A 17,784-nucleotide genomic window follows, 5' to 3' on the forward strand; every position below is an offset into this window, starting at 1 on the left:
CCCATCCTTTTTACTGACACAGGGGTGGGGAGGACACTTTATAATGGTTACATTTCTCCAGTCCCATCCTATTTACTGACACGGGGGTGGGGAGGACACTTTATAATGGTTACATTTCTCCAGTCCCATCCTTTTTACTGACACGGGGGTGGGGAGGACACTTTATAATAGTTACATTTCTCCAGTCCCATCCTTTTTATTTACTTTCTCCAGTCCCATCCTATTTACTGACACGGGGGTGGGGAGGACACTTTATAATGGTTACATTTCTCCAGTCCCATCCTATTTACTGACACAGGGGTGGGGAGGACACTTTATAATGGTTTCAACTGCTGATTACAGCTGTAATTAAAAGGGTTCCCATGCTACAAGAGCAGCATAAAAAGGCACACTGTTCGACCTGTACCAAGTTCTGGAAGGCCTCAGAGAGAATGTAGAAATACAAGACACCCACACAGAGAAACCGGTCTTTCACAACCAGTCCGTGTCCTCATTTCTTGGTGTCCTCCAGGATGATGTTGGCTGTGACAAACATGAGGCAGAAGGTAGCCCACACCACTACAAACCACACCCAGAAGGTGTGGCGGAACGGGGACTGGTGCTTGTTGACCTCGTCCGTGCCCAGCATAGGCACCAGGTGGCGCCGGCCAAAGTACACCAGCAGGGCGGGGATGACGTACTGGATGCCCGTGCCAGCGTAGGCACCCGTGATGCCCACCAGGGACTCCAGGTTGTGGGTGCAGAAGGCCACGATGATGGGCGGCACCAGGGTGATGAGGGGGAAGACGATGCGGTCAACCACCCAGGGGTAGGTGCCCCCGTCACGGTGGAAGAGGGTCTTCCAGTTGTTGCGCAGCGTGACTGCGATGATGGGGAAGTTGGTGCTGATGGTGAAGACGGGGAAGAGGCCCAGGAAATAGCGCAAAGCGGGGATGTCCAGCACGTCACAGTTGTCAGTGAAGTTGAGGGTGTACATGTCGTGTAGCAGCGAGCTGTCGAAGCAGAAGATGGCTGTGAAGGAGAGCAGGCCGTAGAAGCCAAGGATGAGGACATAGTCACACACCACCAGGGTGCCCACACGCCTCTTATCAGAGATGGGCGTCACCAGGGAGGGCAGGGAGTGCTGGCACATGAAGGAGTAGACACACACGCCAAACAGGTTTGGCACCCCAGAGATCTGGGCCATACGGGGGTGGCCTTCGCCCCGGCCTTTACCAATACGGATCAGAGCCAGGATAATCATCATGGTGAACGCTGAAAGACACACAGAAAAACAGCGGGTACTGGAGTTAAGTGATGTGACAACACCAAAACAAACAAGTAATGTGTGTGTGTATACGACATTTCAAAAGGTAATCCCACAGAGGGACTGTTAGCCTCATGCAGTTTAAATCAAGGCTCCCTTGAGGCTATCTACTAGGAGAGTTGAAAGGGAAGCTGTTACGGTAAAATAAAGCTCAAATTTCCTTTCATTTGACAATTTAGACCAAATCAAACCCATATTTTACTTGGTTGCATGCAAACTAAAACACAAAAATCCTCAAGAGTAAAGTATAATATTTAATGTAAAAAGTTAATTAAATTGGAAGCTAAATATTGGCCAAATCTATAATACACCTACATCATCTCATGACAACAGTAATAGGATTGGCCAAGTAAAGAAATGACATGGAGGCATTTAAGGATACATTTTTATGACATTCGACTTCGGTTCACCCGGTTCACATTATTGTATATTTCTGATGCCAAATTGTGATCCGGTGCATGCCAACTAGGCAAAGCTACACACTGCTTTATCCCTGAATGCTTTTGATGGGTCCAGATATTGCAACATCCCAGAGGTCAGATTAGGGCCAAACCTCTGGAATGATCCCTTTATGTAGCCCTCCCCTACTCCACCCCTACCTTTCATTATAGCACCACTGTTTTTAAAAATACCTTTTAAAGGGCAAGCCTTTTACCATTGCTAATCTGAAAGCGATTAATGTTGACAAGGCAAGATTGTTTAGGCGCTAATGGGCTGTGGGAGAGTTCTGAGCTGGCCAGGACAGACACATAACTCAGCTTCCTCCTCTGTCCTCCATGCTGCTAATGCCTGAGCATGGCCATCCAGGTAGAAACACAAGCCAGCATCCGTCAGCAGACTGCAGAAACAATATGCAGTCCATCTCGTTATGAACTAAACTCCCCCCCATCAAAGGGCAGGAAGCTTTATGCCTCATGAGGATAATACTAAAACCACTTATTAAGATATTGCCTTCCAGCTGCCTGATCCAGAAACTATCCCGCAGGCAAAGACTACAGCCTATAGGAATGCTATGGATAATATACATTATGTGAAAGCTCTCTGACTCTCAGTTCATCCAAACCAAAGTCAGCAGAGGTTGGAGGCTGGGTGGTACAAAAGGCGTCAGCGTCTCCACCTCATACTGTTTGTTCAAAGGCCATCCCCAAATCGATTGGTGCGACTGCCTCTGTGGCTGTTTGGCTGGGCGTTACTAAATCAGAGCTTTAAGCATGGATGCCAGTCTTGTTAAAGGCTCAAGGCCCCTCCCCCCCCCAAATCTCCTCACCTTCCCAAACCCAATCAGGCCATTAAACTGGGAATCAGTCACAGACGCACTCCACGGCCCACTCCTCAGCTTTCATCACACTCACACGGGGTGACGTTCAGAACGCACATTGCTTCACTACTCACCCCACTACACCATACCACTAGGACCCCACTTCAAAACACACCCACACAGCCCTGTGTAGCTATGCAGGTTAGAGTAGAGCCAAAGCGCTCTTGTACTTGCCGGCAATATCTCAACATCCATCTGGGCCCAATTGCCAGGAGAGGCAACCCATCAGTGTCAGGGGGGAGGATGGATTGGCTCTTTAGATAGGGCCTGAGTGAGGGGCCAGCGGATTACCAATTCATCTGCAGCTACTGGGGCGGTGGGAGGGGGTATAGGGAGGAGACGTGGGAGAGGGGTGCCACCGGCAGCCTCATCCTCCTTCAAGGTCTCTCACTAGCATCAGGTGAGGTCGGGACAGGAGTGGAGTCCTCTGATCCAATCCTCCACTGTAAGGGTTTTTTACACTCTTCAGGGCACAGGTGAAATATTCCAGAGCTAGCAAGGGGGAAAGGGGCTGGGAACGTGGAGTTTTAATCTGCCCCTATTAATCAGGTACTGTGTACTTCTGCCGTGGCACTTTAATGTATGTCAGGGGGATGAAATGATTCACTCCAATTACAAGGACAAAATGTTCCGAGGAGGGGATGGGGGAAAACGACCAATGACAGAGGTAGTAGGATAGCTAACAAGTAGTGGGATTATGCCTTTGGAGAGAACATGAGTTGACAAGAGTTGATAAAACAAGAGTTGTTAACTAACAGGCTAAATGCAAACATCTTATTTTGACTAATGTGATTACTTACTCATCTTAAAATAGGACAGGATACTCTTAAAAACAAGTTTTCCCTTGGGCTTTGTGTGGACTTAGTTTGGGGTGGACACTGAGATAAAGATGCCCAGCAGTGGCCAAAGTCCTACCTGTTGAGGATTAAAGCTCAGATAGTCAAGATTTAAAGGATACCTGGCCTACATCCATTGTCAACATTGGCTCAGGACAGGAGAAGCAGCCAGAGCAGAATCCTGTTTTAACACAGTCTATGTAGAGAATGGGACAGTGGGCAGTGGACCAGCACTGGACATCGGCAAATACATCGGCAAATAAGAGCAAATAACACCTTCACAACAAGTATAATCCCCAAAGACATCACGTCAAAACATATGGAAAAACTATGCAGATGAGGTCAACACTCAATGTGAAAACATGAGCCACATTGGGACTCTGGGAATACAGTATGTATTGTAGTGACGTTGTCTTTGTATCTTCATCGAACTGGACATGAGACTGTAGGTGGGGATAGTCATCAGCTGTCCCTCTCACTTCAGGCATGGAACACAATGTGCTGTATGACAGTCTGCCTGCTGTACTCTCCCTCTCTCTCCCCGAGAAGTAATGTACATCCACTGTGTGTGAAACAGCCATCAAAAGGAGCCGTCCCGCTGGTCATGACAGACGACAGACAGCGGGAGACGCTTCTCCTCTATTCCCTGACATTAACGGTAACAGGCTATACAGGAAGGAACATGGGCGGAGGGCGTTTAATTAAGAGTCTTATAGGATGGGACGCCACACACACCTAGTGTACAGATGCTTAACCTTCACCAGAGCAACAGGTCTTTTCTCTGCCAGCAAGGCTGAAATGTTAGGTTGTCGTGGTGCAACAAGCACAGTGATTCATCACACTCCCCTCTTATCCCCTCGGTGAGGCCCATGGAAGCCTGGAGGAAAATGGCACTGGTATTTATGTTACAGTCTTCTTCATCTTGATGTATCTGCCTCTGATGCCGGAGCCCAGCGCACTCCTCTCGGCAAGGTTTGAACTGTAAAACCCCTGTTGACACGGTCAGTGACTGGCTCTTTTATGAGGGAAGGGCCACGCTTTAAAAAGCTGATAGAGAACTTTGCTCTTTTCCCACCATACGGCGGCACAGGCTAAGGTTGGGACAAGAAGGCTCTGCATCGCGCCTCAAATTGATAGTGAATGGCAAAAAGGCATAGCGGCTCCGCGGGTATCAACACAGGCTGATCAGACAGTGTGAAGGGCAGGGAGAGTTTGGGGGAAAGATCTTTTTTTAACCATGACTTTCAGGATGCATCACATGGTATTAGAATGGAATGACATTGGTAGCAATCTTTGACACGGCTCCATTTTGAGCAGGTATACTGGAGCGGCTGAATGGAACCCACCCAAATAACTGGTGCGACCTTCTGGGTTATAGATCGGGAAGCCATAGCCAGGTCACAACTTAAATAATTACTTTGGCAGCTGCTTGACAAACACACATCTGTGATAGAGAACAGGTGAGGTTCAAAGGTAAACAGTGTTCTGTAAAAAAGCATAGTTGACCCTTCTACTGTAGTTCTGTCCCCTAAAGTTGGAGTGACAGAATTTCTCTCCTATGGCAGAGACGTTGGAGTGACAGAGAATTTCTCTATGGCTCTGATCCCAACTATCATGCTTTAGTGCTCATTAAAAGACAAGACTTCATTTGTCTTACTTAAGGCACTGAACTAACTCCTCTTATCTTTGAAAGAGATTGAAAGTCGATCAGATGAAAGAACTGAACACTAGTAGAACAAAGTACATTTTGATAATGTACTCATTCATCATTCCTTTGCAATTGGATCATGCTACACGAGTTAGGTCAACCATGTGTGGGTTTTATAGTACTTGGTGCAGCCTTAGCTATGAATCTCACTGGTTTTATCTGTCTAACGGCAAAGAATAGGAGGAAATCTTTGATCACTAGGAGGGCTTTAGAGGCATGGGGACAGTATGTCTGGAGAGAAAATCCAACGCAGTTAGTCAGATTACAAGATTACCAGCCATTGGTGATAGCATAGAGCCAGTATTAAATAAGTTATTGCATCAAGAAATATATACATTTTACATTCCTTATTGCGGCCATATTGCTCTCCTCTCTCTAAAGGGCAGTGCCATTGACTTCCTGATGGAGTCTAAACTGAAGCAATCGTTTCATCTTCCTGGTAACCCTCAATTAACAATGGAAACTCCTTCTTGCCTCTCCATCGATGGACACTCAGGTGAAAAACAAATGAATTCAGATGGGATGAGCCATTTTCTTTGCAGAGATATCTCTGATGATATGGTGATTACCTGGACTTTTACATTAACACTCTCTGCTCTTCAGGCCTGTCTGCAGGTTACACTCGTCACACGGCATCGGGGAGGGACTGAGTGCATTGTGTAGGTGTCAAACAGTCACATATCACATCCACATAACTGCTATCTGTGATATATAGCACTTCAATGGGGATGGCAATGACCTTGTGGGGAATGTTTCAATTTAAACACCCCCCAGGGGAGGCACTTACAGTTGTATCTCCAGTGGTAGCAAACAAAGCGTTTTCGGTTAAGCCAAGGTTGGCCAGCACTCTCAACCCCCCAAGTAGCTGTAGAATACAGTATCTGTGGAAGAGGGACTCCTCTTCAGCCGCTGCCCTGGGACGGGTTTCCTTGACTTTATTAAGGAGCACAAAGCTTTGAAGCACACCACTGTTCTGATTTTGTGAGTAGTACACTCTCTGTAGCAATGCTTTTGCGCTTGATGTGGTAAGAAGAGTCTATAATAACAGTTGACAGGTCAAGGGCTTTTCATGTACTTTCATCTTTCTGACATTAAAAGACATATGGAATATTATTCTAGCAAAGGCTGTGACAGTAGATAGGAACATTCATCTCTACTGGTATACAAACTGGCCTCTTGCTACTTCCATTGCTTAATAGATTAAAATCCAAGTCCAACTCCAGCAGCACTCCTTTGCAGCAATCATCCCATCATTAATTAAAGGGAAATTCCACCTCTTTTCAACCTCCCATTCATTACCTCTAGCACCAAACCAGTATTTACATAATTTGTGAAAACAGTATTTCTATGATCTGCGGTTAGACTTTTTGGGATAGGGGGCAGCATTTTCGCTTTTGGATGAATAGCGTGCCCAGAGTGAACTGCCTCCTATTCTGTCCCAGATGCTAATATATGCATATTATTATTAGTATTGGATAGAAATCACTCTGAAGTGCCTAAAACTGTTTGAATGATGTCTGTGAGTATAACAAAACTCATATGGCAGGCAACAACCTGAGAAGAAATCCAACCAGGAAGTGCGAAATCTGAGGTTTGTAGTTTTTCAACTCAGCCCACTTTGAAGATACAGGGCGATATTAGTTATGTTTCACTTCCCAAGGCTTCCACTAGATGTCAACAGTATTTAGAACCTGTTTTGAGGATTCTACTCTAAAGGACGGGCTCATAAGGGCTCTTTGAGTGAATGGTCTGTGGCATAGAGCCACAGCCTCGGTCTGGCGCGCTCACGTGAAAGGTAGCTACGTTCATTTGTACAGACAAAGGAATTGTCCAGTTGGAACATTAATGACGTTTTATGTTAAAAAACATCCTAAAGATTGATTCTATACTGTGTGTGGCATGTTTATGAATTTTTCGAACTTTTCGTACCACGTTCGGCGCGACCTGAAATCGCTTTTGGATTTGTTTACCCATCGCCCTAACAAAATAAGTTATTTGGACATAACTGATGGACATTATCGAACAAATCAAACATTTATGGTGGAACTGCGATTCCTGGGAGTGCATTCTGATGAAGATCATCAAAGGTAAGGGAATATTTAAAATGCTATTTCTGAGTAATGTTGACTACCCAATATGGCTGGTATCTTTTTGGCTGCTTTGTTGTATAAAGGCTGTACTCAAATTATTGCATGGTTTGCTTTCGCCATAAAGTTTTTTTTGAAATCTGACACAACGGTTGCATTAAGGAGAGGTTTATCTGAAAGTTCCATGTATAATAGTCGTATCTTTATCAATGTTTATTATGAGTATTTCTGTAAATTGATGTGGCTCTCTGCACAATCACGGCATGTTTTGTAACTACTGAACGTAACGTGCCAATGTAAACTCAGATTTTTAAAAATAAATATGAACTTTATCAAACAAAACATACATGTATTGTGTAACATGAAGTCCTGAGTGTCATCTGATGAAGATCATCAAAGGTTAGTGATGAATTTTATCTCTATTTCAGCTTTTTGTGACTCCTCTTTTGGCTGGAAAAATGGCTGTGTTTTTCTGTGGCTTGGTGGTGACCTAACATAATCGTTTGTGGTGCTTTCGCTGTAAATCATTTTTGAAATCAGACACTGTGGCTGGATTAACGAGAATTGAATCTTTAAAATGGTGTAAAATACTTGTGCTTATGCTTGAGGAATTTTAATTATGATATTTTGTTGTTTTGAATTTGGCGCCCTGCACTTTCACCGGCTGTTGCGGGGGTTCCGCCAGTCCTAGACAGGTTAACCTCTTGAACCTCTGGGGGCAGTATTTCATTTTTGGATGAAAAACGTTCCCGTTTTAAACAAGATATTTTGTCACGAAAAGATTCTCGACTATGCATATAATTGACAGCTTTGGAAAGAAAACACTCTGACGTTTCCAAAACTGCAAAGATATTGTCTGTGAGTGCCACAGAACTAATGCTACAGGCGAAACCAAGATGAAATTTCATACAAGAAGTGAGCCAGATTTGAGGCGCTGTGTTCCAATGTCTCCTTATATGGCTGTGAATGTGCAAGGAGAGAGCCTACACTTTCTGTCGTTTCCCCAAGGTGTTTGCAGCATTGTGACGTATTTGTAGGCATATCATTGGAAAATTGACCATAAGAGACTACATTTACCAGGTGTCCGCTCAGTGTCCTCCGTCGAAACTATTGTGTAATCTCCAGGTGCGTGCATGTTTCCATTTTGAACAGAGGAGAAACCAAACTGCCACGAGTGACTTATCATCGAATAATAATAATAATAATAATAATATATGCCATTTAGCAGATGCTTTTATCCAAAGCGACTTACAGTCATGTGTGCATACATTCTACGGATGGGTGGTCCCGGGGATCGAACCCACTACCCTGGCGTTACAAGCGCCATGCTCTACCAACTAAGCTACAGGACAGAATAGATATGTGAAAAACACCTTGAGGATTGATTCTAAACAATGTTTGCCATGTTTCTGTCGATATTATGGAGTTCATTTGGAAAAAAGTTCATGTTTTAATGACTGAATTTTCGGGGGGTTTTCTCAGCCAAACGTGATGAACAAAACGGAGCGATTTCTCCTACACAAATAATATTTTTGGAAAAACTGAACATTTGCTATCTAACTGAGAGTCTTCTCATTGAAAACCTCTGAAGTTCTTCAAAGGTAAATGATTTTATTTGAATGCTTTTCTTGTTTTTGTGAAAATGTTGCCTGCTGAATGCTAGGCTTAATGTTATGCTAGCTATCAATACTCTTACACAAATGCTTGTGTAGCTATGGTTGAAAAGCATTTTTTGAAAATCTGAGATGACAGTGTTGTTAACAAAAGGCTAAGCTTGTGAGCCAATATATTTATTTCATTTGCGATTTTCATGAATAGTTAACGTTGCGTTATGGTAATGAGCTTGAGTCTATAATTATGCTCCCGGATACGGGATTGCTCGTCGCAACAGGTTAAAACAACAAGAAAGGACATCTCATCACAGGATAGGATTAAAAGTAAAAAATATTTAAAAACTGATTTTCAAAACCTGCAACAAGTGTCTAGCCAGAGTGAGGGTATTTTCTTGCTCCCCACGTCACCACAAATCTCATAGTGTTTAAAACATTTTAATGTTCTTTATTTCTATAAAACATAGAAATGCAGTTTTCACATATGTAGACACTCGTATTGTGCTGGAGATAATGAAAATGAGTTTGAAAAGTGGTGGAGTTGCCCTTTAAACGAGGTGCTCCATGATGAGACCACTTGGCAGTATCGCAGCAGGGCTGCCATTTAACACCCCATACAGCAGCTCAACTCCACCTGGCAGAGCAGAGTTCAACTCCATGACGTTATCTACAGTGTTCAAAAAACACCAATTAGTCCAATCACTCAGCCATGCCGCTGCAAATTGCACATTAGGCCAAAGATAAGAAATTAAATGCACCTACCTTCTTTACCATAAGGCTGAGCTAAGCCACGCTCCAAACACTGGGATCTCGAAAACACATCCGCTTGAGGCTGCCTTGAGGTCAGTTTTTTTCTTTCCCCCTTCAACTTCTCAACCGCAAACGTTTAAACCAACAACCTCTTCTGTGCTACTGATGACAGTTTAAAAAAAAATGCATAACAAACTAATAGAAGTCAAATGTTTATGTAAATTCAGTGGGTGGTTGCACCAGGTTAGCTAAAACACCCATCCAACAGTAATTAAACATTCAGTGAGTGCAGAATATAAATGTATTTTTTCTTCTGACCATTTCAAATAATTTATTGAGCATAGAAAGCTTGGTTCATGATGCAATGGACGTACAAGGCAGACAAGATAAGAATAAAGCAAATTCTCATCTGCTTCTGTCTTCAATATCAAATCCTGTTCAGACCTGACATTTTTTTTCAAATGAGACAAACGTAAAATGTTCAAAGCAAGTTGTGCATTTGACCTCTAGTATTCCTGCAGATCAATGACGAAACCCTGAGAAAGAGCATAAACTACAACACCAAACTGCGGTTAAAACTACATTCTAGAAGCACTGTGTCTTACATTCTCAGTCCTCCCTCACCTCCCTCCCAGACAAGGAAATGGAGAAGACGACGACAACACGGTGAGGTGAGCGGGGGACGGAAGTCAACAGTCATGATTAAGGGCTTAGTTGTCAGGGTATTGAGCTACAACTGACCCCAGGCAACACCACAGCAGAAGACATCCTTCCAAGTTTTCCCCTAATCACCTCCTAGAAATTGTGTTCACTATCAAAACTAAGTTCTCATTACAAAATGAAACACCAAACTCCAATGCTAAACAGGATCAAGGAGAGGTGCCCAAAAACAAATAGGGAAAAACGCTGGCAACATGTATTTCTCTATATATCAAAAGTCACCAGAGATGTGAGTAAAGCGGACCTAGGATCTGAGTTCTGTTTATGTTTTGATTCTGAAAGAGAAGTGTCAAACTAAGACTTCTACACCTGCATTGCTGTTTGGGGTTTAATGGCTGGGTTTCTGTACAGCACTTTGTGACATCGGCTGATGTCAAAAGGGCTTTATAAATACATTTGATTGAAGACCTATTTTCTATCTGAACAACTCCGTGGTCTAAATGTAATGTCCGTTGTGATAAGAAAAGGAATGATGCATTCGAATCTGGAGTTTTCCTTTAATGCAATTTTCAGGACTTCTGAACTGTGCTGATGTTGGAAAGTTAATGAACACCAAGCCATACTTCAACATTCCCTGTGAGATGCACTCTGCATTAGCCTCTCTGGGAAGACTCTTAGGTTCCGCTCAATCAGCCACTAGTAGAGGTCCCTCCCTGACCTTCAAAAACACATACTACCCTCTCTCTCTGCTTGAAATGGCAATAGATAGCTGTCACGCTCCCTGGTTACTCCCTAAACCAAGACAGTGCGATGGACTGGATAGGGATCCACAGATCACTGTGGGCTGGGGCCTGTGGTTTCAGCTATTCATTTCTCCAGAGAGAGTAACAGCTCTAGTTCATTTCACAGCCTCTTTTCCTATTGAGCCGGAGGTTACTCCACACAAAGCTTGGCTGGGGTGGTGTAGCTCACCATGTCTAGAAAAACAAATGTGACAGTGGGAGGACAGTGTTCTCAGAATGCATGATTTCCCCATTCCCAGCATACAGTAGGATCTATATGCCATGGCTGTAAGGGTAATAAATAGCGCCTCGGATGTTCTTCACCTATCCATCCCTGTGGAGACAGAAGAGGGGTGATGAATGCTTGTTTACCGAGCTAGGTGCCTTTCCGTCTATTCCTCTCCACTCAATATCAATTAAAGTGCCGGTTATTAACCCTTCTCCCGGTCTGCTGTCGAGTGCAGATAATGATCCCCCTCTTTCTCTTCACAGTGTGCTGCTAGAGAGGATGGGGACAAGGTAACAAGGCAGCAAGCTTTATCTATTCACATAACTCACCCAATGGAGATGGGTTTCAACAAACGAGCATGTGAGCACCTATGGGAGTTCATAGAGACGGTGCAGTATGTGAGCTATATAGTCATTCAACTAAGAACCTATGAGGTCATCAGGCAACAGAAATGTGACATTAAAAGGGGTCAGGGGAACCGAGTATAGAGTAGGAGGAATAACAAACAGGAACACAAAGGGGAAACACAAATGGGTCTGGAAACAGGGCTACACAAAGTTTCTAATGGCTCCAGCGAAGTGGGACCATGGACAGAAGCAGCTACAAGCTGAGTTATGGGATCACAACCGGGACAGGAGATGGAGTTACAAGAGGAATACACATATGGACTACTATGTAAGTAGTGTCCTCAGTGGGGGAAGACAAAAGTGGTGGAAAGTCATTCAATCCAGAGAATGGGGAAGACAAATAGTGGTGGAAAGTAATTCAATCCACCAAATGGGGAAGCCAAAAGTGGTGGAAAGTAATTCAATCCACCAAATGCAGGTTAATGTAAAAATGAAGAAAAAAGGTGACTAACATGCACTGTCAGTTTTGTAAGACAGTTTGCTATAATGCAGTTATATTTTAAGGATAACTGCATACTGATTGGCAAAAAAAGGAAAAACTCAGTAGTACTAATTGCTTATTAAAATATATGAGTTGTCAATAGGTGAGAATCCTGTGAATAATGTGCTACGATGTTGTGATATGGTTTCAGAATGACAAGAACATTAATATAATTGCTGTCTAAAAACGTATCATACTGTACAACATCAGTGTCATTATGAAAATAATTTGAATGAAAACAAAAAAAACCTGGAGGATTGTTACGAGTTTCAAACACGTCTTAAGACATTCTCAGTCTCCTCATAAGCTGTCTCATAAAAAAATAAATATTCTTACACTTGAGGGTTTTGTTTTGTTAGTAACTCTTCATTAACATTAATGAGGATCTGTTGGGGGCTTTAAGGTGCGGAGAAGGAGTCACAGGATGATTCGGAGATACCTGGTATCTGAAGGTGTAAAACCATGGGCCTAATCCAGAGATGTATTCACAGTGCATACTAATGACATTCTTAAAACAATCATGAATCCCATCATTGTGACAGAAATAAGACGTTTACTATTAGTTGGTATTAAATTCCTCCCCTGAGACCAAAGCTTTGTTAAGTCACAACCTTCGCCAAGACATAAGCTATGCTACAGTACATGCGTATGCATTCAAGTCCAACAACGTGTCCAACTCAGCAGCTTCAGTGGGTGAAAAGAGTGGAGCTAAATCTGAGTGAGGAGAGGAGTCAGAGGACACGTGATAAAATGGATAACAGGTGAAATGAATCACTCCCGAGTCCCATTGTCTTGCTGCAGGGCAACGATAAAGCACAGTATCTTTAACAGGACAGACAATCAATGCCTTGAGAGCATAACACATCCTCTTTAACCACAAGGCCCTCGAAATGACCACATACATAATCAAAATCGCTTTTAAATGGGAAACGTTTGAGGAATTGGAACACATAGGTTACCTCGGAAACATTGAACTGGTGCCAGAGGCTGTAAACTTTGAGAGAAGGACAGCTAAAGATTGTATAAATGACTTAATAACAGTCATGGAGAAAAAGACCCAGAATACATTTTGGCTGACGATGCATTGGCTCGGTAATCAATTATTTGCCTTGAAGTGGTACCCTTTGTGCTGAACCCACTCGCTCGCTTTAAGTTTATGGCCAGAGCATCATGCCATAAAAAACTAATATATACACAGAACAAAAATATATACGCAACATGTAAAGTGCTTCCCATGTCTCATGAGCAGAAATAAAATATCCCCCAAAATGTCCCATATGCACAAATAGCGTATTTCGGTAACATGTTGTGTACAAATTTGTTTCCATCCCTGGGGACAATAAAAGGTCACTAAAATGTGCAGTTTTGTCACAATGCCACACGTCTCAAGTTGAGGGAGCATGAATTGGCATGCTGACCGCAGTAAATCCTCCAGATCTGTTGCCAGATTAATTGAATGTTAATTTCACTACCATAAACCATCAGTGTAGAGAATTTGACAGTACGTCCAACTGGCCTGTAACCATGCTAGCCCAGGACCTCCACAGCTGGCTTCTTCACCTGTAGATCTTCTGAGACCGGATGAAACCCGATGTTAACTGTACTGGGCAGATGTGTGGGCGAGCGGTTTGCTGATGTCAACATTGTGAACAGAGTGCCCCATGGTGGCGGTGGGGTTATGGTAGGAGCAGGCATAAGCTACAGACAACAAACACAATCACATTTTGAATCCACTGAGATACCGTGATGAGATCCTGATGCCCTTTGTCATGACATTCATCTGCCGCCATCACCTCATGTTTCAGCATAATGAAGAGCCCCATGTCACAAGGATTTGTACACAATTCCTGGAATCTGAAAATGTCCCAGTGCTTCCATGGCCTGCATACTCACCAGACATGACACCCATTGAACATGTTTGGGATGCTCTGGATACGACAGCATGTTCCAGTTCCTGCCAATATCCAGCAACTTCACACAGCGGGAACAACATTCCACAGGCCACAATCAACAATCTGATCTACCTCCTGTCTCAGCCTCCAGTATTTATGCTGCAGTAGTTTGTGTCGGGGGGCTAGGGTCAGTTTGTTATATCTGGAGTACTTCTCCTGTCCTATTCGGTGTCCTGTGTGAATCTAAGTGTGCGTTCTCTAATTCTCTCCTTCTTTCTTTCTCTCTCTCGGAGGACCTGAGCCCTAGGACCATGCCCCAGGACTACCTGACATGATGACTCCTTGCTGTCCCCAGTCCACCTGGCCATGCTGCTGCTCCAGTTTCAAATGTTCTGCCTTATTATTATTCGACCATGCTGGTCATTTATGAACATTTGAACATCTTGGCCATGTTCTGTTATAATCTCCACCCGGCACAGCCAGAAGAGGACTGGCCACCCCACATAGCCTGGTTCCTCTCTAGGTTTCTTCCTAGGTTTTGGCCTTTCTAGGGAGTTTTTCCTAGCCACCGTGCTTCTACACCTGCATTGCTTGCTGTTTGGGGTTTGACAGCTCTTTGGTCTTGGCCATAGTGGAGTTTGGAGTGTGACTGTTTGAGGTTGTGGACAGGTGTCTTTTATAGTGATAAGTTCAAACAGGTGCCAGTAATTGTTGAAAGTCGGGTTGGAGCGAGCGGTCGTATCGGCATTTCGCTCCGCAGGTAGTATAACTTTTTCATTACATTTCATTATTTCAGTACAACGGTTTGATTTGTCTAATCTTAGCAATTTCTTCTTAGCTAGCTACATAGCCGTCTTTGTATCAAAGATAATTGCGTAATTATCGTATTTCGTCGTCCTAACGTAGTCTTCACTGCTCTGCCCAGCAGCTAGCCAGCTAGCCAGCTAGCAAACATCCACCGATTAGCAGCACTGTAGAAACTATTACACTCAACTGAACGACTTGATTAGTGTAGTGTTAGCTAGCTACATAGCTGTCTTTGCTGTCTTCGTATCCAAGATAATTGTGTAGTTTAGAGTGTGTTGTCTTAGAGTGATTATCTTAATTTACCGAGGTTAGCTAGCCAGCTATTTGTCGTCCTTAACGTAGGTGACTCTGCTAGCTAGACAACAGCTAGCCAACGTCTTCCGAATAGAACTTCGCACTCAACAACCCGGTCGCATTCACAGGTAGTATCACATTTTCATTTCATTTCATTACAGTACAACGGTTTGATTTGTTTGATCGTAGCTAGCTACAAAGCTAGCTACATAGCCGTCTTTGTATCAAAGATAATTCTGTAGTCTAGAGCGATTTTCTAGGTTAGCTAGCCAGCTATTGTCGTTCTCTTAATGCAACGTAACGTAATCAACACTGCTAGCTAGCCAGCTAGCCCCCGAATAGCAGCACTGAAGAAACTATTACACTCAACGGAACGACTTGATTAGTGTAGTGTCAACAACGCAGCCACTGCCAGCTAGCCTACAAAGTCAACAACGCAGCCACTGCCAGCTAGCCTACTTCAGCAGTACTGTATCATTTTAATCATTTTAGTCAATAAGATTCTTGCTACGTAAGTTTAACTTTCTGAACATTCGAGACGTGTAGTCCACTTGTCATTCCAATCTCCTTTGCATCAGCGTAGCCTCTTCTGTAGCCTGTCAACTATGTGTCTGTCTATCCCTGTTCTCTCCTCTCTGCACAGACCATACAAACGCTCCACACCGCTTGGCCGCGGCCACCCTAATCTGGTGGTCCCTGCGCGCACGACCCACGTGGAGTTCCAGGTCTCCGGTAGCCTCTGGAACTGCCGATCTGCGGCCAACAAGGCAGAGTTCATCTCAGCCTATGCCTCCCTCCAGTCCCTCGACTTCTTGGCACTGACGGAAACATGGATCACCACAGACAACACTGCTACTCCTACTGCTCTCTCTTCGTCCGCCCACGTGTTCTCGCACACCCCGAGAGCTTCTGGTCAGCGGGGTGGTGGCACCGGGATCCTCATCTCTCCCAAGTGGTCATTCTCTCTTTCTCCCCTTACCCATCTGTCTATAGCCTCCTTTGAATTCCATACTGTCACAGTTACCAGCCCTTTCAAGCTTAACATCCTTATCATTTATCGCCCTCCAGGTTCCCTCGGAGAGTTCATCAATGAGCTTGATGCCTTGATAAGCTCCTTTCCTGAGGACGGCTCACCTCTCACAGTTCTGGGCGACTTTAACCTCCCCACGTCTACCTTTGACTCATTCCTCTCTGCCTCCTTCTTTCCACTCTTCTCCTCTTTTGACCTCACCCTCTCACCCTCCCCCCCTACTCACAAGGCAGGCAATACGCTCGACCTCATCTTTACTAGATGCTGTTCTTCCACTAACCTCATTGCAACTCCCCTCCAAGTCTCCGACCACTACCTTGTATCCTTTTCCCTCTCGCTCTCATCCAACACCTCCCACACTGCCCCTACTCGGATGGTATCGCGCCGTCCCAACCTTCGCTCTCTCCTCTTCCATCCTATCATCTCTTCCCTCTGCTCAAACCTTCTCCAACCTATCTCCTGATTCTGCCTCCTCAACCCTCTTCTCCTCCCTTTCTGCATCCTATGTCCCCTATCCTCCAGGCCGGCTCGGTCCTCCCCTCCCGCTCCGTGGCTCGATGACTCATTGCGAGCTCACAGAACAGGGCTCCGGGCAGCCGAGCGGAAATGGAGGAAAACTCGCCTCCCTGCGGACCTGGCATCCTTTCACTCCCTCCTCTCTACATTTTCCTCCTCTGTCTCTGCTGCTAAAGCCACTTTCTACCACTCTAAATTCCAAGCATCCGCCTCTAACCCTAGGAAGCTCTTTGCCACCTTCTCCTCCCTCCTGAATCCTCCCCCCCCTCCTCCCTCTCTGCAGATGACTTCGTCAACCATTTTGAAAAGAAGGTCGACGACATCCGATCCTCGTTTGCTAAGTCAAACGACACCGCTGGTTCTGCTCACACTGCCCTACCCTGTGCTCTGACCTCTTTCTCCCCTCTCTCTCCAGATGAAATCTCGCGTCTTGTGACGGCCGGCCGCCCAACAACCTGCCCGCTTGACCCTATCCCCTCCTCTCTTCTCCAGACCATTTCCGGAGACCTTCTCCCTTACCTCACCTCGCTCATCAACTCATCCCTGACCGCTGGCTACGTCCCTTCCGTCTTCAAGAGAGCGAGAGTTGCACCCCTTCTGAAAAAACCTACACTCGATCCCTCCGATGTCAACAACTACAGACCAGTATCCCTTCTTTCTTTTCTCTCCAAAACTCTTGAACGTGCCGTCCTTGGCCAGCTCTCCCGCTATCTCTCTCTGAATGACCTTCTTGATCCAAATCAGTCAGGTTTCAAGACTAGTCATTCAACTGAGACTGCTCTTCTCTGTATCACGGAGGCGCTCCGCACTGCTAAAGCTAACTCTCTCTCCTCTGCTCTCATCCTTCTAGACCTATCGGCTGCCTTCGATACTGTGAACCATCAGATCCTCCTCTCCACCCTCTCCGAGTTGGGCATCTCCGGCGCGGCCCACGCTTGGATTGCGTCCTACCTGACAGGTCGCTCCTACCAGGTGGCGTGGCGAGAATCTGTCTCCTCACCACGCGCTCTCACCACTGGTGTCCCCCAGGGCTCTGTTCTAGGCCCTCTCCTATTCTCGCTATACACCAAG

The 17,784-nt window shown here is 44.8% G+C and overlaps 1 protein-coding gene across 1 annotated transcript in view; it reads right to left on the reverse strand.

Annotated features, from left to right (window-relative positions):
* Positions 1–220: 220 nt before the first annotated feature.
* The window catches only part of LOC123998997 (transmembrane protein 104-like), a 78,995-nt gene continuing 61,431 nt past the window's right edge, over positions 221–17,784 (reverse strand). The window contains exon 10 of the mRNA XM_046304301.1: positions 221–1,254. Within this exon, the coding sequence (XP_046160257.1) occupies positions 491–1,254 (764 nt within the window). The 3' untranslated portion in view covers positions 221–490. The remainder of the gene's footprint in view (positions 1,255–17,784) is intronic.

The sequence above is a fragment of the Oncorhynchus gorbuscha genome, linkage group LG16 (assembly GCF_021184085.1).
Source record: "Oncorhynchus gorbuscha isolate QuinsamMale2020 ecotype Even-year linkage group LG16, OgorEven_v1.0, whole genome shotgun sequence".
Taxonomy (NCBI): domain Eukaryota; kingdom Metazoa; phylum Chordata; class Actinopteri; order Salmoniformes; family Salmonidae; genus Oncorhynchus; species Oncorhynchus gorbuscha.